At 41.6% G+C, this 23719-nt stretch overlaps 1 protein-coding gene across 1 annotated transcript; it reads right to left on the bottom strand.

Moving 5' to 3' along the window:
- Nucleotides 1–1149: 1149 nt before the first annotated feature.
- Nucleotides 1150–22872, bottom strand: THBS1 (thrombospondin 1). The gene is made up of 22 exons (XM_074996960.1): nucleotides 22590–22872; nucleotides 22203–22295; nucleotides 20664–21241; nucleotides 19740–19815; nucleotides 19307–19503; nucleotides 19028–19153; nucleotides 17421–17514; nucleotides 15595–15768; nucleotides 14969–15145; nucleotides 14368–14541; nucleotides 13415–13542; nucleotides 13098–13250; nucleotides 11726–11944; nucleotides 10520–10627; nucleotides 9390–9549; nucleotides 8537–8655; nucleotides 6202–6436; nucleotides 5506–5733; nucleotides 5121–5392; nucleotides 4451–4548; nucleotides 4183–4322; nucleotides 1150–3491 (listed from the first exon to the last, which is right to left on the bottom strand). The coding sequence occupies exons 2-22, from the start codon at nucleotides 22267–22269 to the stop codon at nucleotides 3484–3486; spliced, it is 3531 nt and encodes a 1176-aa protein (XP_074853061.1). The 5' UTR covers nucleotides 22270–22295; nucleotides 22590–22872; the 3' UTR covers nucleotides 1150–3483.
- Between the last annotated feature and the right edge of the window lie 847 nt (nucleotides 22873–23719).

The following is a 23719-nucleotide window of genomic DNA, read 5'->3' as shown; positions in this document are numbered from 1 at the left end:
AAGAAAAGGTCATGGTAACCCCCAGCTGGTGCATGGGGAATGAAAACTGGATCTTGCTGTGGGTGCTGCACTCTGCAGAATTATTTTCCTTGCCCCAGTCTCCACACCTGCTTTTGGAGGTGGGGAGTTTTTCTTACCACTGCCCTACTTTAAGGATCTGACAGTAGATGTTTGCAGTGGTGTTGTAACCATGTTGGTCCCTGCACATTAGACTAGTGAGGAGGGTGAAGTATCTGTTATCAGACCAGTACCACATGTTCATCGATGGTAGGCCATGCAGCTTCACTCTGGGAGTGGGCCATTGGGCTCCAGAGCTCCTCTTTCACACCATCAGTGGTGTGGGTGGGATGGGACAATCCAGAACTTCTATTGGTTCAATTAAAAATTTTTCCCTCACCCTTCTTTTGCCCTGACAATGGGTGACAGCTTTAAGTTCTCCTAGGAGGCAGCTATAGCTAGTAAGACTCCACAGTGTGTTATTCTAGCAGTAGATCAGTGGCTATCATTGACATACCCTAGTGCATAGTGACAGCCATGCCTTCATAGAGCATGCCCTCAGTATGGAACACACCCATGTCTGCTTCATTCTTTCATCCTCTGCTTACTATGTGAGCGATAGGCTTGGCTAGCTGTTGACTTCAATCCTGGCCTGTTCTATATTCAGTAAACTCTTGCATATCCAGCATTCCATCATTTGGAACTCTCAAATAACCAGCAATTTTAAACATAAGTAAATTTTAGTTATGTTTTTCATAAGTACAGTATAGTGAAAGTAAGTACAGTACTATTGTTTTTGGTAACTAAATCACTCTGCATACCTTTTTGTTTCTTAACAGCTAATTGTTTGTCTCTAGTGTTATGCATTCCTAGGCATACCTCTCTATTATCCAGAATATTTGAATGTCTGGCAACCTCTCAATCCTGGGGGATGCTGGATATGGAAGAGTTTACTGTTTCTAGGAAAATCTTCATTTTCAGATCATGCCTATGCTTATTTCAGATTGAATGTGTGATTACTGTATGTTTGCTAGCCTGAGCTGAGCCTTCACAATCGAGTCAATGTAAAACTGACCCATAATTTGAGTGGCCAATAGAATCATAGTGAGAAGAAATGAAACCAGATAAAAATGTTAATATAAATGTCTGTAATTGGTTTATTGTTCCTTGTATGTAAGAAATTTTATTTTATATCTTACAGCTTTAAAATGTAAAACAGTTTAAAAGGTGTACAAAAAAAGCACATTCTTAGAAAATTATTCTAATAGCAAAAATCATGGGAAGGAGAGAAAAAAATCTTGAATTCAGTGTGCAAACATTTATAAAAAATAGAAATACTAACTCTACAGGTAGCACTTCCTGATAAATTACTTAAATAGCATATCTACACAATTATGAGATTAACTGTTACAATGGCAATGAGAAAAATAATTTATAAAAAATACAAGCAATGGTATACAAGATAATACAACAACATTTGAAATAGCATTTGGCATTATTTCAATGCCATTTTCCTATTGGGAAGATACTTTTCTGCAAAGAGAATTGGACTATGTACAGCATTTAAATTTTTTTAAAGTTCTACAGTAGCTTTAAAGTTTGACATTTAAACTCTGCTTAACCCAAAGATATTTTTTCTCAGTCACACAATGAGGTAATATTTGTACATAAAAAAGTTTCACCTTAATTTTTTTAAAGAATGGTTTATAAGTATAATCATGCTGCCCTTTACACCTGGAACAGCTTCAGTTAATATACATCTTGCTATCTCTTCCCCTTCTCATGAGCTCCTAAAATCCCACCATGGTCTGTGAAATGCTACTACTTTAACCACTGCACATGCATCATTCCAATGCACCACCTGCAACTTCATAAATGGCTAAAATCCAATGCCATACAGGCAAATTGCCATTTGCAAAGTTGTCAGGGTAGGGATTCGGTTCTTTGTCTGGCATACTTTTGACCAATGGTAACACTCCATGTACAACTAAACGGCACTATGTAAATGATTACCTAATAACAAATGTGGTCCAGTCTCTGGTAAAAGGTACAAGAGATAGGACCTGACAGCATCTAAGTAAGATTTGTAGTTTCTTAAAGCAAAAAAGGAAGCCTGCCAGGCCCTGAATTCCCTTGCATAAAATAGATTAAAAAACAAAAAAAAGCCAATACACAGAATGCTGACTGAGGGGAAAAACATTCCATTCCCATCCTGCTGCTGTTCCCTGTGCTCCACATTCTTTACGGGAAAATTGTTGTTCTGTAATTAATAAATTTCTGCTATCTGCTCCAAACAAAAAGCTTTCTAAACTAAGAATCTACGTTCAATATAGAACAGAATTAATAAATAATCTATATTTACAATTGTACAGTCTTGAAGACTTGTAACAATGATTACATGGATAGTCTTGACGCACTTTATTTTGTCCTTCAGTCATTAAGACATCCAGGATAGGTAAAAAATAAATATTTTACATTAAGATTTATCTACAGCTTTCTTCTTCCTCCCAAAAGCGAGGGGTTAAAAGAGTCCATGAAATTTGTAGAAAAAGGAATGTTACTATTATCATTTGTTGTGCCTTTTTAACCATAAAACAAAGCAAAGCACAGATTCTTATTCCTGGAAGGCCCGTACAGGTGCTAATTGAGATGGTATAGTTTCCAGCATTCTTTTTAAAGTTCTCTCTACAAGTGCACTTTCTACATGTGGAAAAAGAATAAATCTCTATTTAAATCAGGCAATGGCACTCACTGGATTGTAATTGTGAATCCCAGTTCTCAGCAAGCTAATGAAATTCTGTGTCAATTTTTTGCCCCCAGTGCGGATCAGTTTTACAGTTTCCAAATTATATTTTATTAACTCACTAATACAGATACTCTAAACTATGAAATCCAGGAGTATATTTTTATCACCTGAAAGATATTTACTCAAAAAGTGTAACAGTTTCTCCACGTTCCCTGGATATAAACCCCGCAAAGCATAGTCACCTTTTAGGCAAACATGGCCATTTTCTGTTTAACTTTTACAAGTTTGCCCTCCCACCCACAATCCCCTTCCCCCCACATACTGAAATGTCTTTAGTTTTTAAGTAGTCCACAGCACATCCAAAGATGTTCTTATTACAAAAAAATGCTACTTGGTGGGACCACCAATTAAGAGGCAGTGACATTGCACTGTGATAAAGAACAAAGCAAAATGTCCTTCTTAGCGAAGTAAATGTGTGCTTTTTAGATGAAAAAATTCTCATTCATGAAAAATACATTTGTTTCTTTCCCATTTTAGTTGAGGTCATATGTTGAGCACTTTGTTTCATTCTTTCAGAAGCATTCTTGAGGCAGGTCATGTGTTTTGAGTACACATTTGTGCAGGCAGAAGAAAGGAAGGAAGAATACCGTGGTCCCAGGGTTTGTAAAAAGAAAAATTACATGTTTCAGAAGGTGCAATACCAGCATTTTTAAACAGTCTCTGGATCAATAATCTCATGATTATGGATCTGTAGAGGAAGAGGGAGGGAGGCAGAAAAAAGAAATGAATTAAAATTGCTGTATTAGTTCTAGTTAAGGACAAATCTGAAAAGTTGTTCTTTGCCCCTTTAGTAGCTTTTTTTGAGCCAGACTTGTGTATGAAATAATCGGAATGAAATGAAGAGTGGAGATGGGATCAACTAGGTTTTCAAGTGTGTGTGCACAATGAGCTGGGCATACATTTTGCATGGATTTAAACCAATTGAGAGTTGTTTGCATGTGCATATGGGCACAGTCATATGAAAACAAGGATTTTTCCCACATTGGAGTTTATACCCATGCATTTACACAATCTATCCAGGTGTTAAAGAAATCCATTAGGTATAGTTTAAGCTATAAAGCAAATATTTTATATTCCTCTTAAAACATTATGCCCTGAATTAAATATATTTCACATTATGCGAATGGTAACTTTCAACTCTGCAAAATTCATTAACAGGATTATTCAACCCATCTCTGCACAGTTCTCATGGCTCTTTAAAGGAAATCCTGTATGTGGTTCAAGAACAGTATAAAATATCTAAGGGTTGTATAATTGCACAATTTAAGATTCTACATTTCATCTATAAATTTGTTTTAAAGGAAGTTGCCTCTGAAATAGCAATTTTTATTTCTATGTACTCCTGTAAAAAGGTCATGCCAACAAGACACCATCCTCACCTCTGCATTCATATTTAAGATCCGAGAAGAACACCATTTCTTGAGAGAAGACAAATAATCCTAACCGACCACCAGCATAGGTTTTGTCGTAGATAGGCCCTGAATCAGCCATAATTTTCTTCCCTTCGTACATCACAACTCTGCAAAGAAAAGCAAGAATAAGTCATCCTTGCCAGTTGTGTATATATTTGTCTGTAGTATAAGACTAACCATACCAGGTCATTGCCCTCAATTCCCTTCAGATATGTCACAATAATGGAATGGTTACCTAATGTATCCTGTCTTTGGTCTGTGGCTAAGACGCCATCTGTAGGCAGTAAAGTCTTTCCAGCCTATGTGACGAGGGTCATGCCACAAGGTCCGTACCTAAAAAAAGGTTAACAGTATAAATAACGGAGGAATCAATTATTTATCAAATATTTTGACACCAGGATCACATCCTGAGAAGATTTTTATATTCAAACTAAGGACCTACAGCTGGATTGTGTATCCAAAAGATAGGCTCTGAATTAGAAGTGATGGGAGGCAGCATGTGGAGTCACATTCCCTCCCCCTCACCAATTTCCTACTTGGTTTGTACTGAGCATGCTCACATGAATGGAATCTTTTGAAACCCATCTGATGTAACTCTACTCCTAGAAGGGTTTCTATTTAAGTATTCAAATCAGTCTTATGCTGGCTGTTGAACATTTCAGGCCACCAGAAGTAATGAGTCCTTACTTGTTTTAAATGTAGTAGAATCCCTTAATTCCAAAAGAAAGCTATGCAGAACATATGCTTTGAACAAGTTTCTACTCAATATAAATGGCTAAGTAAAATTACAAGGCTATTAGTTTTTCTAAGAGCCTCTTCCTACACTAATGGGATGCCCCAACTCCCCAGAACAAACCCTGGCTTCAGGTGCAAAAAAAATTAACAGCTTCAAATGAAGTTCTTACCTGCCCAGCAGTGTTTCCTGTGTGCCACAGAGCATTTCGAAGGTGCTCTCCAGGACCTGTGGTGGAGTTCACAACTTTGATAGAAAGACCAGAGTATCCCTGAGCTTTGGTTGGTGTTGAGTCCCAATAGGACTGAGTGATCTGCTTCCACATGACTACATAGAAACGGCTGCTAGACTGATAACCAAACACAAAGCCAGCATAGTCATCATCCCTTTCTGTATTGATGAAGAATGTGCCACTGAAGTCCACAGCATTGAATTCATCGAATCCTGGATGAAGAACACGCAAACCAACTTTGAAACCTCTGTTGCCTTACGCCAAAGTTAAAATTTCTAGACTTTAGGATACTATGAAGACAGTGGATCCAAAATGTTCTACTCACCCACTGCAAGTCCAGGATCACAATTTACAGTTTGAACCAGCTCTTTGCCCTGGTGACGAACTACCCAGTTAGGATCATTTTGTGATGTTCCCTTAGGATCCAGGGGAACCATCTGAAATCGACGGAAATCTGTCTCGCTGATGTCAACATTCTCAGGACAGATGTCATCAATATCTGGCACACTGTCGTGGTCAAAGTCATCTTTGCAAGCATCTCCCCGTCCATCACCTATGAAAATATATAGCTCTATTACTGTAGCTGCCTCAAAGTCATACATGATACCTGAGACAAATCTCTTGCAGTGTGTCTGTCCTACTACTACAAGGCAGATTCTTGTAGGAAGCTTAGGTTTGCTTCAGATATTCACCTGGCATCTTGGTGTCAAGAAGTTTTTTAAGCACTGACTTAGGTATTCATTAATTTCCAATAAATACGATCAACTAATATGCTCATACACCTTCTCCCTATTCCATTAGTTCTTCCATTTTGGCATATTCCCAGACTCATTAAGAGTCTGGGAATCATCATAGGAGCTGCAGTAAAAATGAATGCCAAGGCAAATTGTACACACTTGGTCTCCTATGACTAACTTTTTTCTTTTTAATAAACAGATTTTTTAAACAAGCAGTCTGTAATGCCATGAAAGCCTATGGGGGAAATTACTGGTTTAATTACTATAATGTTCATCTTGCTTACCATCAGTGTCAGTCTGGTCTGGGTTGGCAACTAGTCTGCAGTTATCTTTGTCATCAGGGATACCATCATTGTCATCATCATGGTCACAGGCATCACCTTTACCATCCTTGTCATGGTCAGCTTGATTAGCATTGGGCACATAGGGGCAGTTATCTAGGTTATTTTGATGGCCGTCTTCATCTATGTCCTGATTGTTGTCACATTCATCACCTATGCGATCAGAGTCAGAATCCTCCTGTTGAATAAGAGAACAAGCTTGAAGAACAAGCTTTTACATACCACTTCTTGTAGATGCTGGGAAGACAGACAAATACAGACCTTGAAGGCTAAGAATTTAGGATGGCTATTCATTTAAAAAAGGACCCATATTAATTTCTTACACTCATTTTGCAATTCAGATAAGACCAGCTGTGCTAATTTCACTAACCAATTGCTTCAGACTTACTTTTTATCTGAATTCCTGGGTCTCAGTGAGTAGTGTAGTTTTCAGCATTTTCCCTAGGATGTGCACAGTTATGCTGTAATGTTTCTGCCACTGTAGGCTAGTCTCTATTCACGTCACAAAAATCTATGGAGATCTAGTGTCAATTCACCCTCTCTTGTATCTTTCTGTTCCAGGTACCTACCAAAATCAGTTTTATAGGGTCTCACTGTAAGATCACTCTCATCGGAAGATTGACAGATTTTTGCATGGCTTCTGCTCTATAATTTTCTTAACAGAAATAGGCTACATCTGCACAAGAGGGTTTTCCTGACAAAACCAGGGTTTTGTTGGAAAAAAAAATCCATGGATCATCTAAACACAAAAGGCGCTTTGTTGACAGACTGTTGACAAAACCCAGCACATCTGCTGACAGCATTGTCCTCTCTGTATTCAGGAATAACGCCTTTGTTGACAGTTCCACGTCAACAAAATAGCCCTGTAGATGTTCCAGAGACCCTTGTGTCAGATAGGGCTTCCAGTTCCGTGGGTAGCCCTGTTTGCTGAGCTTCTGGTTGGCCCTTCTAACAAGAGAGTGGCCGGGCAGTCTGGCCACTCTGGTCAAAGTGGATTGCTCTTTCAATCCACTTTTGTGATTATGTGCTCTGTCAGAGGTGTTGCTGTAAGATCTTCTGACAGTAACTTCTGCTGGCATATTGCTGTTGTGTAGACGTAGCCATAAAGACCAATTGTATTGTAAGGAGAGTGTTGCTTCCCTTAGTAGTGGGCTACAGTTTGCCTATACTTTGGCTAAGCAGACAATGAGATTCTGGTTTCTGTAATATGATCACATTGCTCTAAAAAATATGCTAGATGCCATCAAAAGTTAGCCTGTGTTGTATTCTTGGAGAGACTCCTCAGACCGAAGAATTATTAAAATGACCCTGACATTTCAACTTACACTTTCTGAATTGCTACAAGTGCTTGACTTAAATGATTTTCTTCTTAAATATTCTATCCTACAGGAATACTTCCAGGTGAGAATTTCTGGGTTAGTTTAACACAGCTAACCATGAGAACACTCCATTGAAGGTCATGTGGGGACGGGGGGGCGGGAAAGAAAAAACCCAAAACTAAACAAAACACTGTGCTTTCCCCCACGTCACCTCCACCTATTAGAATGTAAAGGGCAAATGTAAGCTACCGAATTTTATAAGCATAATTTAAATCCTTGCCTCAACACTACCTGGGGGGATCTACAGTCCTATACTAGATTCCACTGATTCGCAACAGCTTTCTGGAACCATTCCAGTTGTGCCCCTGAAGCTATTAATATTACTACGTTTTACTTTACAGGATTGTACATGCTTTACCCACTGCTCCCAAAGAGTCTCAGAATCAGCAAATTAAGTGGGAGGGGCTGGAAACTCCCTTGCCCCCATTTAAGCTTGTACAGATTTGTTTTTCATAATGTTTATGAATGTTGGACTAGGTCTTTGAGCCTTTCCCATAAAGAGGGCAGAGCAGGCAGAATTACTCTTGTATTGAGCAATGAAGTCTTTTGAAATGTGGTTGTTTTGTACTCTTTTAACCTTTGCCCTCAAAAAAAAAAAACAAACAAAAAAAAAAAAACACAAACCGCAATGGGAGTCTATACAAAATTGTAATGTACTGCACTAGTTAAGCCTCTGCCTGGCCATGCCTAAGATCTACATCTGTTCCTAGTACACTGTTATATTCAGCATACACCCTACATTAATGTCTAGCACCTGGCAACATTTTTTTCCCCAGGGGACAAAAAAACCTTGTCATCATTTGTCATGTCAGAATAATGTGTATAAGAAGGGTAAAAATTAAATGGTAAGATAGATTTGAATATTGGGTACTGGGAGAGATCAGAGTACAAAAACCTACCTGGTCTGGATTGTGTGCCATAGGGCAGTTGTCACACTGATCTCCAACACCATCCAAATCTGTGTCTCTCTGGTCTACATTGTAGATGTATTGACAATTATCCTGTTCATTAAGAATGCCTAAAAGGAATAGAGCACATATGAATTTAAGTGGCTTGAATAAACCATAACCTCTACCATCCAAATACTATACAGTAAATTGTCCATATAGCAGACCCAGTTTTACTGGACATTGTTAATAAACAGACATCCGCTATCATCCCCCCAAAGAAAATAGGATTGCTGCAGCTGTGGGATCCCTGGACGCAGCTGGGAGGTCTTCCCACCACCCCCCGCAGCTGAGACTGGAGCCTGAGGAGCCCCCGTGCTCTGCCCTGAGCACAGGTGGCTCAGAGCCAGGACGAGCCCCGCTGTGCTCTGTGCAGAGTACGGGACGCTCTGAGCTGGAGAAGCTGCCACTCTCAGAGTAAACTCTCTGATGTAGTGGACTTTCTATTTTAACAGGCACCTGTCCCCACCATTAGTCCGTTATATCGAGGGTTTACTGTACTTTGCAAAAAGTAAATAAGGCTGAAAATTAAGCCAAGAGTAAAATTACACTATACAAGTATGATATGTTAACACACCAATTTAAATTCCAAAACCAAAATTCTTTTGGCTGTGATAGCATTAGTGCTTATAACCTCGGTGAGCTGCAGGCATGACTTGCAGTCTAAGTAACTTGATCATGTAACTGACTTTCTGTCCAGTACAGGACAGTGATAGCAAACAGAGGCAACATATAACTGACATCTAAGCAATACTGAACTATCTGCACATGTGTAGGGGGTACAAATAGCATCAGAACACCTTACCATCTCCATCAATATCCACAGCACATGCATCTCCTTCTCCATTGTTATCAGTGTCCGTCTGATCAGGGTTATGATCATAGGGGCAGTTATCACAGCGGTCACCAACATCATCCCTATCATAGTCATACTGCTGTGGGTTGTAAATAAATGGGCAGTTGTCCTGCAAGGAGGAGATATCCCAAACCACTATTACAAAAAAAACTATTTTGATGCTTTACTAACACAATTCAAATGTATGACATTCCACTTAGAAAGGTTTAATGCAAGGTAAGAAAATGCTTGGAAATTCAAGTTAGTTAAACCCTATTCAGTGGGCAGATCAGAACTACATTTACCACCACTCAGAGACTGTTTTATTTTACTTCTTCCTCACATCACTTTGGATCCATTACAATCTAGAATTTGAAACCAAACCAACAAACAACCATGCAGAATGTTGGTCAGTATTTCAAAGCCCTTTACATCTCATCCAAATTCACCACTGCTGAAAATAGCAGAAGTGTCTCACTTGCAGCAGTAGTGGATTATAGTGACATTCTGAGAACCTTGGTTAGGCTGCCATTAAACGCAACACTGAGAATTGTTGGTTTGTGAAAGTTACTTGCATGCTGGAATGTTAGGCTATGTCTATACTAGAAGCATCCATCTACAGAAGTTACTGTCAGAAGAGATGTTCCGATGGATCTGTCTACTGAAGTTCTATCTTTTGATCCGCTCTGTTGACAAAAGGGCCCCCTGGAGTATCTACACAGCTTTTTTGTCAACAGTTTCTGTCTACAAAATGCATTTTGCGTGTAGACACTCTGAGTTTTGTCTACAAAACTCAGGGTAGATGTAGCTTTAGTGTTTACTTGCTAAAACCCATATAGTGTCTTTTTGTGTGCGTGAGACTATGAATGACTAAACACATGAAGTTAAGTCAATCTCTTTCTGAAACTCAGCCAACTGTACCTAATTCCTGCAACTACTGAAGATGCAATTAGAGTGGGGCATCTTTTTTCAATAGAAAAATCTTAACAGAAGGTTGTAGGAAATTGAAGGGCAGGTTAAATTCAGAGGCCAGGAATTGACTGTTTGGAGTGAAGAAAGAGAAACACTAGGAAAGGCATGATCCTTTTGTGTTGCCTTACCCTGTCATCTGGAATGTTATCATTATCATCATCACTATCACAGGCATCACCAATTCCATCCTTATCATAGTCTTCTTGGCCAGAATTGGGAAGATTGGGACAGTTATCCTAGGAAGGATAAAGTGCAGAAATATTGTCATCCTAGGTACAAATACCATGTTTTATTTATTTTTGAAATGCGAGTGAACAGCTAGAGATATGCAGCATAATTCTGATGTCATTTGCCCTAAAGAAGTGGGTCTGTCCCACAAAAGCTTGTCACCTAATAAATTTATTTTGTTAGTCTTTAAAGTGCTACATGACTGCTTTTGTGTTTTGGTATTACCTCGGTGTAGTTCCATTGAGTTCACCCAGTCAGAATTATTAACAGTTGCAGATAAACATTGTCAAAAAAGTCATTTAGGCTTTGTCTACACTGGCATGACCAACAAAGCTTTTGTAATTCACAGGTGTTTCATACACCCTCATCCCTGAATAACAAAAAAGTGTAAACAGTGCAATAGTGCCAAAGCAAACACCACTGCTCATCAAGGGTAAAACTGTTGTCTGCACAAGTGTTGTAAACACAAATTGTCCACAATGCCAGACTTTTAGCGACAAGGTTGAGTCGACAAAGGCATCTTATTAAAAGCTATGAAGTGTAAACATACCCAGAGAAGCCTAATTGCATGTTAGTTTTGAAGTTGGGACCTAGGAACTTCTGAAAAATCTCTCTTTTTCTGAAGCTTTACTCTAACATTTGAGAATGTTTATGGGTGGCCAAAAATAGGATTGCAGGAATTTACAGGAATTCTGGACAAAAACAAACCAGCAGAAATGTAGCACTTTAAAGACTAACAGGATGATTTATTTGGTGATGAGATTTCATGGGACAGACCCACGTCATCAGATCAATAGATCAATCCCATTTCCAAGGGAGACTGGCATTTATAAATAGGAGGTCCAAAAAAAGAAAAAAAATTACAAAAATACCACATGAATGTTGTAGGCATGACTTAACTACATCAGAGAACCTGTTTTTTCAGATTTGGATAGCAAGTCTGAAGGGTTATAGTTCTATCTTGCACTATAGGTGTTTCATACCTGTGATTTGTCAGAGGCTGTCTCATTAATGCTCAATATTTTAAAGGCTTAACACATTCCACAGATATATATGAAGGCAAATTCCTTAAAAAAGTAAGTGGGAGAACAGGAGAATTTGCTTACTTTTTTGCAGTGGTAAGTAGCATTGGCAACACAGACAAGGTCCTCATTTGGCCATCCATCTAAATCTGTATCTTCACCACAGATTATACCATTGCCAGCATAGCCTGGTTTACACTCACAGCGGTACATGGGGTCACTGAAATGGCCAAGGTAATTGCACTTGGCATTCTTGTTGCAGTCGTGAGTTCCATCTGTGCATGGATTACGTGGCTTGCAGACCTAAGAGACCACATACATAAATGACAATAAATTCACTGCAAAAGCGTCTACCCTCCATGCTTCCTGGACAGACAATTAAGACAAGAAGAATTTATTGGTGTTCATGTACAGGTATAAAGTTACCTGTTAAATAAGAACTTCATTTCTGAATTGGCAACATTTCAAAAACTGTTCATTCCCCCAAACTAGTGGCATAAGTACCTTCCCCACACAGTCTTTTAAATGCTGAGAAAGCAACTGCTTCTAAAACTCATTTTAGTGAACCAGATTACATGCTTATACTATGCAGTGTCTTTCCCAATAATCTTTAACTTCCAAGACTACAAAGGCTAGTAAAGAACTTGCTTTTTCTGAAAACTCAGATGTTTTCTGAAGGTGCTTTAGAATATATAAGCCGTGTCTACACGTGCACGCTACTTCGAAGTAGCAGCACTAACTTCAAAATAGCGCCTGTCACGGCTACACACGCCGGGCGCTATTTCGAAGTTACTTCGACGTTAGGCGGCGAGACGTCGAAGTCGCTAACCCCATGAGGGGATAGGAATAGCGCCCTACTTCGACGTTCAACGTCGAAGTAGGGACCGTGTAGTCGTTGCGCGTCCCGCAACTTCAAAATAGTGGGGTCCGCCATGGCAGCCATCAGCTGAGGGGTTGAGAGACGCTCTCTCTCGAGCCCCTGCGGGGCTCTATGGTCACTGTGGGCAGCAGCCCTTAGCCCAGGGCTTCTGGCTGCTGCTGCGGCAGCTGGGGATCCATGCTGCAGGCACAGGGTCTGCAACCAGTTGTCAGCTCTGTGTATTTTGTGTTGTTTAGTGCAACTGTGTCTGGGAGGGGCCCTTTAAGGGAGCAGCTTGCTGTTGAGTCCGCCCTGTGACCCTGTCTGCAGCTGTGCCTGGCACCCTTATTTTGATGTGTGCTACTTTGGCATGTAGACATTCTCTCGCAGCGCCTATTTCGATGTGGTGCCGCGCAACGTCGAAGTTGAACATCGACGTTGCCAGCCCTGGAGAACGTGTAGACGTTATTCATTGAAATAGCCTATTTCGATGTTGCTACATCGAAATAAGCTATTTCGATGTAGGCTTCACGTGTAGACGTAGCCATAAGGCAGGTTGGAGATTATAAACCAGGAAAATTTTCAACTTGGCAGTACCTGTTTGTTAGCTGTGGCATCCTCAATGCCTCGGCCAAAAGGCTGTGTTCCAGTGAAACGTGGTGGGCAAGGCAAGCAATTGTACCCAGGTTCAGTGTTCTCACACCTATGTAGTCCACCGAGGACAAAGCAGGTATCAGGAACCTCTTGACACTAAAGTGAGAAATATTGGGGTAGGAGGGAAAAGTTAGAGGATTTTTAGAACATTTTTTTAAACTCATGGTTTAGCGTTATTGTCCTTATTTTATATATATATTTTTTTAAAGGGGGGGGGGAATGGAGGGGCCAAAAAAAGAAAAAGCCTCAAGCCTTCTGACCTCATCAATATCTTTGCACTGAACACCATTGCCCTGGTAACCAGTAGGGCAGGCACCACACTTCCAGGAACCATCAGGGGAGCTGGTGCATGTTGTTCCCGCAAAGCAGGGATTAGACAGACATCCATCTGAAACAAAAAGAGATTAGATCATGATAAACCAATAAATTTTAGTAGTCTGTTAAGGTGCTGGCTATGGCCAACATGTGAATTTAAACAAACTCTTTGGAATACATTTAGAGAGGTATGGCAGCACTTTAGACTTTGAAAAGCTTTGCTAACCAAGGGAAATTATTAAAGATAACATTCTACAGAGCAGGGACATTAGAATGCCAAAGAAAGAAGTAATTTGATTCAGTTGCATTTTTAGCTACAGAAAGCAAGTGTTGTCTCCTGGATTGATCATGGGCCTAGTAGTCAAAAGAACTCCTTCAGATCTAATCTCAGCTTTGCCACAAACTTGTTCTGTTGTCTTGTCTTGACAAATAGTAACAGCGGTAGCCATGTTAGTCTGTACTCCAACAAAACAACAGCAGAAATGTAGCACTTTAAAGACTAACAAAATGATTTATTTTGTGACAAGCTTTCCTGGGACAGACCCACCTGGACCTGATGAAGTGGCTCTGTCCCAAGAAAGCTCACTGAATAAATCATTTTGTTAATCTTTAAAGTGCTACATTTCTACTGTTTTGTTTTGTCTTGACAAAGTTATCCAGCTATTCTGGTCACAATCTGCCTCCAGTTATAAAAGCAGAATCCAAAGTAGTGGCACTGAAATCATATATGGTACTCTGGATTTGTAGCACTGTAATGGAAGGTAGGGAAAACTAAATTTTCAAATTCTGTCAGTTCAATGGAGCTACAGATGGGCTGTAATTTTTGTACAAATGTTAGAAGTAGTAAGCGTATGGAAGTGCTGCAAAGAGATTTTTTTAAAACTAGAGAGTTACTCACCAATAGGACAGTCCTGCTTGTTGCAAACCCGCACCCCTGTAGCATCACCTATACAGTCCTTTCCACCGTACTGAGGCTCAGGGTCATTGCAAAGACGTCCATGTTTTTGAATGCCTCCGCCACAGGTGACGGTACATATGTCCCATGGTGACCAGGGTCCCCAGTTTCCATTTACTACAGAGAAAAATCCATGGAAAAAGATGTAAACATTCATGTAAACATTGTAAATTCAGCAAGATACTACTAGCTGCATTTACCCCAGTATTGATACATAATGTGTCGTGATCATTGCTATACTTAGATACCACAAAAGAACAAAGGACAGAATGGCAGCCCTAAATTTTTCATTTCTGAGTTTGAATAACACTCAGTCTTATTTTTAGCAAGCTAGTTTTTAAATACAGCAACTTATAGACTAATAAAAGTTTTGAACATGAGTTTTCGTGAGCACAGACTCGCTTCATCAGTTGTTAAATGTATTTCACCTAGCAGTTGATTTAACAGGAGACAGTTGCCAGGAAGAGATTATATAAACAAAAAGCCTCAATCTGGAAATTGTTAAGCTAAGCAATGTAAGAGTCTATTTGATCAGCATACTTACTTGGGCAAGGGTCTTTCTGGCACGATTTGGTTTCCCTTGCTTCACCCTCACATGGTTTGCCATTCAACTGTGGGACTGGAGAGTTGCAGAGACGGATTCTAGTGATCATACCAGTGCCACAGGTAACAGAACATGATGACCATGGTGACCAGTGGCTCCAACCACCATCCTGTTTGACTTCAGAAAAGACAAGGCACCCGTTACCATCTCTGATATTTGTCACCTCTTTGAGGCATGTCTGCATAGCTCTGAGAAGACTTAGGGCACTGTGTGAATGCCAATATTTAACTACAGTTTTACTATACCACTGCCCTGGCTAGAGATTTAAAAAAAGAAGCACATGCTGGCCTGAGATTTTTGCTATATTTAGTTTAGGCTCAGTTGCAAAAACCAAACAAATCATGTCTGCTTCCACTGCATATGCTTCAATTTTGATAGGAGTTTCAGGCAAAAAAATCTCAGAACTTCTAGAGATAGAAGTCAGTGCTTTGTGCCAGCTATAGGCAGCTTACTGTGGTTTAAAATCATAACTGACTTGGTTAGATTAACATTTATTTTCAGCTGTAGAAGCCAAGGAGAAGCTCAGGTAGCATTTTATGAATTATCCAAGGATATGAAGTACTTACATCTCTTATCACACTCCTGAATGTGGCAGGTCCGAGTCTGTACAGAGGAACCTTCACAGCGATTATTGAGACTGTCACAAGAACGACCTCTCTGCTGAACCCCATTCCCACAGGTCACAGAGCATGAAGTCCACTCTGACCAAGGGGACCAGCCATCCTCTGCATAGTCACTGGCTACAAAAGAAGTACATTTCTGCTTAAAATGTGAATAAAAACACATTTTATATACGATGTTTAAATCCATTTCCCACCAAGAAATCAATGCTTACAGTTATGTCATTTGACTTCCTCTTAAACATTTCAGCATAAATTTAAAAGTCTCTTGGTGCTGAATTCAGTGACGGACAGCAGAGACGTTAAGGGCAATACAGCTAGTTTAGTGCTGTTCTTTCCTCTTGTAAGAGCTCAGTTCACTGTTTGGAGGACCAGCTTAGCGTTAGGAAAGGGCTGCATGTATGTTCTGTTGTTGCTTGTCGGGCACCATTAGGCCATAAACAGAACCATTTTCTGTCAGAAAATGTAATTCGTCAGAATCGAAATGCTTCGCAAAATCAGGTTGATTCTGCCAATGCTTCCTTTTGAATTAAAAGCCTGGAGAAAAGTTCCAAATTCAGATAATTTAAAAGGAAGATTTAGGTTTGATGGCTATTAGAGCATTCCAGTTTCAAAACTGATTGCATCAGACTAGATTTGTCGAAGTTACTTTTTAATGTGGGTTTTTGAGGGACAGTCAAACTTTTGAGGTATGTTTCTTTGGATCAATGTCATAAAGAGGAAGTTCAAAAGCACGTCACCATATCTGACATGTCCAAACCCTCTTTGCAAAGATGCATGGAGGTTGATGTCTGATCGGTCTTATTTATTGTCACATTTCCAGGATCACAGTGGCAATTACTTTCAGAAGAAGCATTAGAATTTAATGTAGCTAATTTGTATACTAGTCTATTTAGACTAGAACTGCGTGATCATTTAGTGATCTCAGAATTTAGTTTATGCAAACTAAGGCTAATGGTTCTCGGGTCTTCTAATCCTATACCCACCTGTGTGTATACATTTTAGTAGAGTATATTTCACTAAAGCCATGTCTACATGTGCACGCTACTTTGAAGTAGTGGCACTAACTTCGAAATAGCGCCCGTCATGGCTACATGCGTCAGGCGGCGAGACGTCGAAGCCGCTAACCCCATGAGGGGATGGAATAGCGCCCTACTTCGAAGTTGAACGTTGAAGTAGGGACCGTGTAGTCGTTGCGTGTCCCGCAACATCGAAATAGCGGGGTCCGCCATGGCGGCCATCAGCTGAGGGGTTGAGAGACGGTCTCTCTCCAGCCCCTGCGGGGCTCTATGGTCACCGTGTGCAGCAGCCCTTCGCCCAGGGCTTGTGGTGCTGCTGCGGCAGCTGGGGATCCATGCTGCATGCACAGGGTCTGCAACCAGTTGTCGGCTCTGTGGATCTTGTGTTGTATAGTGCAACTGTCTGGGAGGGGCCCTTTAAGGGAGCGGCTTGCTGTTGAGTCCGCCCTGTGACCCTGTCTGCAGCTGTGCCTGGCACCCTTATTTCGATGTGTGCTACTTTGGCGTGTAGACGTTCCCTCGCAGCGCCTATTTCGATGTGGTGCTGCACAACGTCGATGTTGAACATCGACGTTGCCAGCCCTGGAGGACGTGTAGACGTTTTTCATCGAAATAGCCTATTTCGATGTGGCGACATCGAAATAGGCTACTTCGATGTAGGCTTCACATGTAGACGTAGCCTAAGTGAGATAGCAGAGCAGATTATGGCAGAAATCCCCCTGCCCCCCCCCCACCCAAAATGTAACTACTTACGCCAGCATCGTGGGCAGCATTCACCATCGGGAACAGTAGCATTAGAACAAGGCATGAGAGGGCAAGACACTTTCCTGCATATGGTGGCAGAATTCTACAAAGAAGGAGAATCACAGCTAAGTAGAAAGAAGTTTAAGATGAAACTAGCTGAAAGAGGTCAAATGATAAAGAGATTGTGTTAAGTTTACTGCTTGATTCCTTATTGTCCTTAGAGGTGACACAATAGTAGTGGTTCCAATCATTTGTAGAGCAGTTCTCAGTTATTTTTAGTTACTTTTCAACCAAGGGTGGAAGTGTTTCAGCATTTGTAGAAGTTAAGCAAGAGAAACCGCCAAATCTGTGCGTCAGGCTCTGTGCTACATAATATCCTAAATGTGTCAAACTTTGAAGGAGCTAACAAAGAAATTGAAGCCAGCTTTGTCATGTGTTAATCTGACTTTAAAAAAAAAAACCGATTAGATAGAGAGTTGAGTGGACCTGGCTCAAAACCCAGCAATTCATAATTTATAGTTACATGTGTCTTTGAACCTTGAGCCAAAAAAAAAAAATCAAAACAAAATACACTCCACCAGAAGACTGAATGAGAACTAAAATGCTGTTTATACTTTGGTCACTTGTTTCTTTTAGGAGGAGAACAAGCCATCTGATTCCTGTAGTCTTAGAAAATAGTGCTGCAAATTATTGTGACAGCTACCAGTATTCAAAAAAAGAAAATCACAAATATAATTAGTTAAAAAGAATATGAAAAACTACAAGTATTCCATTTGTATCTAACACTTATCCTTTAGTTTCCAAGTTGAATTAGGCTTTGTAGATCTGTATTCATAAGTGTTCTAAGAAGATCTATTAGGATTTGAGGAAGGCTATACAAGGAATTTAAATAAAAAGGTGGCTGTGGAATTAGAGATTACGACATTCAGTATTTCAGGATATTTTATAGCATTCCACAGAAAACAGAACATATTAAAGAATGAATTCCTTGTACAGGTCTGTGGTCGTTTTGGCTGGCAGTTATGAACTTTATGAACCAGTTCTTCCTTCCAGACTGCAAAATGTCTGCAAACTCAATGGCATGAACAGTTTCATTATAAAAAAGAATCCCAATTCTATGCTTTAGTTAATCTGGAGAACTGTAAGAATTCATTCTTATCCATTTAATTCAGTAAAAGGTGCAAATGAGTGCCTAATTTGGACCCCAAGTATTTCAGAGAGGAAGCCCACTGGCTAGTATGAAGATAAAATTATTGGAGTGTTGGGAAAAAAAGAATTAGTTTACTTTTTGGTTTGTGTAAGCTAAACAAAGGCTTTCCCCAGATTGCTAAAATACGCTGGCTAGTATATTAATTGCATGATTTTAGTCTATTCCCTTCTACAGTGCTCTTTCAGTAACATCATATGAAAGCTGTGTTTACAGCAGGATCTACCACATCATTGGTGCTACATGGGTCTTTCAAAGGATGATAGAGTTTACAGTTAAAGTTTGCCTAATTTTGCATAGGATTCATTTTTCTACATAATGACTACCATTTAGGCAGCAGTTGGTAATGCCAATACATGTGTTTACCTATAGCAATGTTGGCATGTTGAAAACTGTAAGAAGTCTTTACCTGGCAAGTACATTCAGTGCAGCTATCGATAGTCCACTCTTCTTTGTTTTTGTGCAGAATTCCATTGTGAATACACACTCCAGGAGTGATCTGCACCACTCTGGCAATCAATTCATTTTCTTCAGTCTTAATGAAACAGAAAAGTAAAAGCATTACAGGTGTCTTCTGTACTAAGCTTTGCCTCAACATATAGATTAACCTACAGGTATTAGAAGAAAGTTACATTCCACCGTCAAATACTGACTAATAAAAAACTATTTTTGATTTCTTGGCACTCACCACTTTGCGCACTCTGTCTTGAAGTGTTGTAACCATGGACCGCAACCCTTGCATTTCCACAAACATATTTGTAAGTTCTTCACAGGAGAAGCCGCAGACTGCCTGGATATCCTTTGTTTTGTGGCCAATGTAATTAGTGCGGATAGCTGGGCTAGAGCCATTGATGGCATTGTCCAGTGTAATAATTGCATTAGTAGCTAAGAAGAAAGAATAGATTACAAGTGAAAAAGTCATCATTCAAAGGGTGAATAACACAGCTAACATAGCTATTACCAAGTCCATTTGTCTATAAGCCTGAAAAAGTCATGTCTTTTCTTATACAATAATTATTTGCATTTCAGCACACTTCCAATACTCTCAACTTGTCTTCCTAGCATGTGGAACAATCCTATGTTCAGTAGGACTATGGATTCAGAAAAAGTTGTAGACTTACAGCTGGAGCAACCTTTATTCCTCAGGATGGCTTCCAAGGTTGTTCCAAAGACAAACCGCACATTCTGCAGCACTCCCTGTGGGCAGAGGAAAAGCAATAACTTTTTCTAGCAGCTACAAGGGAAATGAGTATAATCTTTCACAGAAAGCCAGTTTCAAAGGCAATAGGGTGAGGCATGAGTCCAGAATGCTTCACTACCCATTTTACTTGGTGATGAGCACTTAGGCTACATCTACACAGTGGGTGATATTTTGGGATACAAAGACACCCCAAAATAGGAATGCTGCAGTTTTTCACAGCACCTGAAATAGCACTGTTATTTCAGGCATGCTATTCCAGCTCCAGTACCCCTTGTCATACAAGGAGTAACGGAATGTTTGGAAGAGCCCCTTAGTCTCAAATTTGAGGCCATTTGGACAGCACCAAGTTCAGAACAAGGCATTTCAAAACAAATTTTGCCATGTGGACATAGCCTTAGAGATGAGAAGAGAGTATTCAGACATAGGGCTTGTTCTAACAACTCCAGAGATGCAGTATCCTTCCTTTTCCCCTCTATACGCTGGGCATTATTTTTGTTGGCTTAAATTTGCTCCACAAATATTTATCTGGTCAAAAACTTTAAGTTCTTCTTGTAGTCTTCGGAAGTTCACTAACTCAAATCCAAATATGTCTAGAGCTTACCTGAGTTTAGGATTTGAAGAGGATTTTCTAAAACCCACTATTAACATGCAAAAATGCAAATAGATTATGGAAACTATTTATATTGGACGTGAAGAGTTTTTCTTCACAAGCTGCTCAGCAGCTACACCCCTCCTGTTCTCATTACTACTCTGTCTATGACATGTCTAGATGTGGCTTGTGCCTTTAGGGTTTCTCTCATTAGCAGCTTTATGGGCCTCCCATAATTGAGAGAAGGAACCTTACCTGGAAGTTGTCATTGACACCACCCTTGGCAATGCGGAGCTTGGCACTGCTGGCCAAGTCCCTGGTGAAGATGTTTTGGATGGGGATGTCCAGTTCAGCATTCTCCATTTTCTCACACCCTACATACAGCTGAGCCCGGTCCTCCTGCACAAACAGGGTGATGTTCTTCCAGTGCCCAGTGGCTAGCAAGGCGTCCTCCACTGACACGACCTGCTGCTTCCCGTCACCGGACAGGCTCAGGTCCAGGGTGCCTGCCTTGCCATTAGACACCAGGTTGAAGATATGGCCTGAGCTATGTTTACGCTCCACAGCCAGCAGTGTGCCCCGGCTCTTCTTGGCTTGCCGGAGAGTAGCCAGCAAGATGAAGCCCTTCTCAGCATAGATGGCATCCAGCAAATCTTGGAACTTGTCATCAGGCACGGCAGGGATGCGGCTGGCATCCTCAATGCGGTAAGCTGGACTGGACGGCTCAGGTCCCTTCACCAAGTGGACTCCTGTTGCCCGGCGTCCGCCTCCCTTGCGAGTGAAGCCAATGAGTTCAAAGAGATCAAATACGCTGTTATCATCTCCTCCAGACTCTGTGGAGAGACCAGAGCAAGCTTTGTGAACAAGGATAGAAAGGGGCTGAGTACCCCTGGGGTGGTGGGGCACAATCAGGAAGTAGCTCTGTCCCATTGGGAGACAGAGTGGAAGCTTTAAATGGGAGTTGAAGATTGGTCCAGTGGGGTGGGGACCTGATGGGGAAGAGAGAGCGTAAGTGCAGTCAGCTGCAAAGCCTGTACAGTCCTGTTAAGGGGGCTGCTGTGCAGAGGGGCACGGTGTGTTCCTGTAGGGATGCCAGTAGGCATATGAGTGTTGGGTACACCCTGACTTGTGCACAAAGGTAGCAGGACAGTGAGTGGAGTTTTGAGGTCTAATAGAGAAGGGAAAGCGTATCAGTAACCACAAGGGAAGGAGAATAGAGGGCCCATACTTGTCAGATTCCATCTTAAAAATCTAAGGTGAGAGTTGCCTGGTCACGTACCGAGATCTTAGAGAGGTGGTAGCCCTGTTACTCCGGAGCTTTACAGGGCTGCTTTGTATTTGTTTGTTTGTTTTTTAACTAGATCTTAGTACCTATCTAATGTCTCTATATGGTCCCCATTGTCTTGGCTGGGAAATAATGCACAAAACAGAAGACAATGCCAGATTGCTTCTTTTAGCTCCTCAGCCACATTTTCCCTCTGCATAGTGTGGAAAGGTGGGTAAACCTTGCTTTGAAGTTGCTGAGTGCTCAATTCTTCCTTGTTTGAAGGTTACATAAATTCTGCACAGGAGGAAGTAATTTGCTGTTCATAACCACTAATCTGAATATTCCCCAGACTAATACATTTTTGTGGGCTAGAAATATCAAAGCAGCTCTTCATCACAGTTTAAGGTTTCATTCCTTCCAGGTCAACACCAAAGTCACCAGAATCCTTTTAGAGAATTCTGACCATTAACATTTACCTAATACATTTCTTTATCATTGCCAGATGCAGAAGGAAGTAACTTTCTTACCTGGGATCTGGTTTGTTCCGTAGACACCTAGCATTAGGAGGAGAAAGAGTCCTCCTGATAGCTCCATGGCAGAGATCAGTCTTGCAGACAAACCTTGGAACAACAGCAAAAGGAAGTCTCATAGTCATACAGTCAGAAAAGTAATTTTGGGGAGGCACTGGCAATCGATATCTTTGTCAAGTGCCCTGAAGATGGAAAGCATCATAAAGGAAAGAGCTAAGTTGCTGGGGAAAAGAAGTCAATGGAGAAATACATGTGTAGATAGACACATGCAGATCCAACCCCCACTCCCTAGGCATTTCAGTTGTTCCCCCGCCACCACTTTGATTTGTCTCAGAAATTACTTTAAATCGGAGGGGAAAAGAGAAGTGTTGCTTCAGCACTTACCTGTACAGGGAAAGACGACGAGACTCTAGAGAGAACCCAGGAGAGGAAATGTCTTTTGCAGCCCCTGCGTAAAGAGCGATCAATATCCTTCCGGAGCTCCTGGATTCTGCTAATGACTCTGAGGTGAGTAGCTGCGTCTAACGCTGTGCACGCGCTCAGCAAAGCCCCTGACCAGCAGCGCCTGTGTTCCTTTGCAGCTGGGTCCAGCGTTCTTGGAGCAGTCCGAGGGTAGCAGCGCCTCCCAGCTGGCGAAGCGGCTCGGTAGCTGCTTGCAGCTCCCGCAGGTTTCCCTTGGCGCTTAGCCCCTGGCCAGTGCACTGAAGTGGCTGGAGGAGCTGCTCTCGCCTTTAAGGGGTCGCTCACATTCCTGAAAGTCCCGCGGGCCAATCAGCAGCAGCAGCCGGGCAGGAAGCGGGCTGGTGTTTATCCAGTTACCTCACAACAGGCGAGAAACAAACCTCGCTTAAGAAAGAAAGAAAAAAAAAAGTGGCGGGGGCAGGGCAGGGCTGGGCGGCGCGGCGCGGCGCGCACACTCTCACCCTGCGGTCTCTGCGCGCAGCGCCTGGCCCCGCGCGCGCCACTGGGACAGACCCGCCAAGGGGGCTGATTTGCGCCACCCCAATGCGGCGGGTGCGGGCACTTCCTGGGAGCACGCCCGGTCTGAGACCTCACTGTCCGACACTGGGCGGCCTGGGGGAGAGCGATGCTTTTCCTGGGCTGGTTTCCCCACCCCTCTTGCAGAAGCGGGTGCTGGAAGAACACGTGTTCATGGGCACGGCAGGAAGCCGCTGACTTTTCTTTTTGCAGGTAACAGGTCGTGTTTGCTGCTGCATTTCCCTGCTGGCCTGTTTGCACAGCGGACCTGGGGAGGTGTGAAATATACCTGGCCCTTCGGGGGCTTCGGGCTGGATGCGTTCATTGCTCGGACGGCTGGCACGCTTTCAAAGCGCCTGAAGGTCCCTTTCCCGTTGGCAGCGTTAAAAGCCGAGCAGCCCGCGTGGGGGCGCCCTGCGAACTCTTATGGGCCCCGGCGCGAGAGGAGATGGTTCTCAAGTTAATCATTCCTAGAGAGGAAAGTGCATTTTTCCCTTTTATAGAAAATGAAGTTGCATCTGGCAACGACCCCCCGC

This window comes from Carettochelys insculpta, chromosome 6, assembly GCF_033958435.1.
Source record: "Carettochelys insculpta isolate YL-2023 chromosome 6, ASM3395843v1, whole genome shotgun sequence".
Classification (NCBI taxonomy): domain Eukaryota; kingdom Metazoa; phylum Chordata; order Testudines; family Carettochelyidae; genus Carettochelys; species Carettochelys insculpta.
The sequence above is the reverse complement of the archived record's forward strand: the minus strand, read 5'-3'. Positions and strand labels throughout refer to the sequence as shown.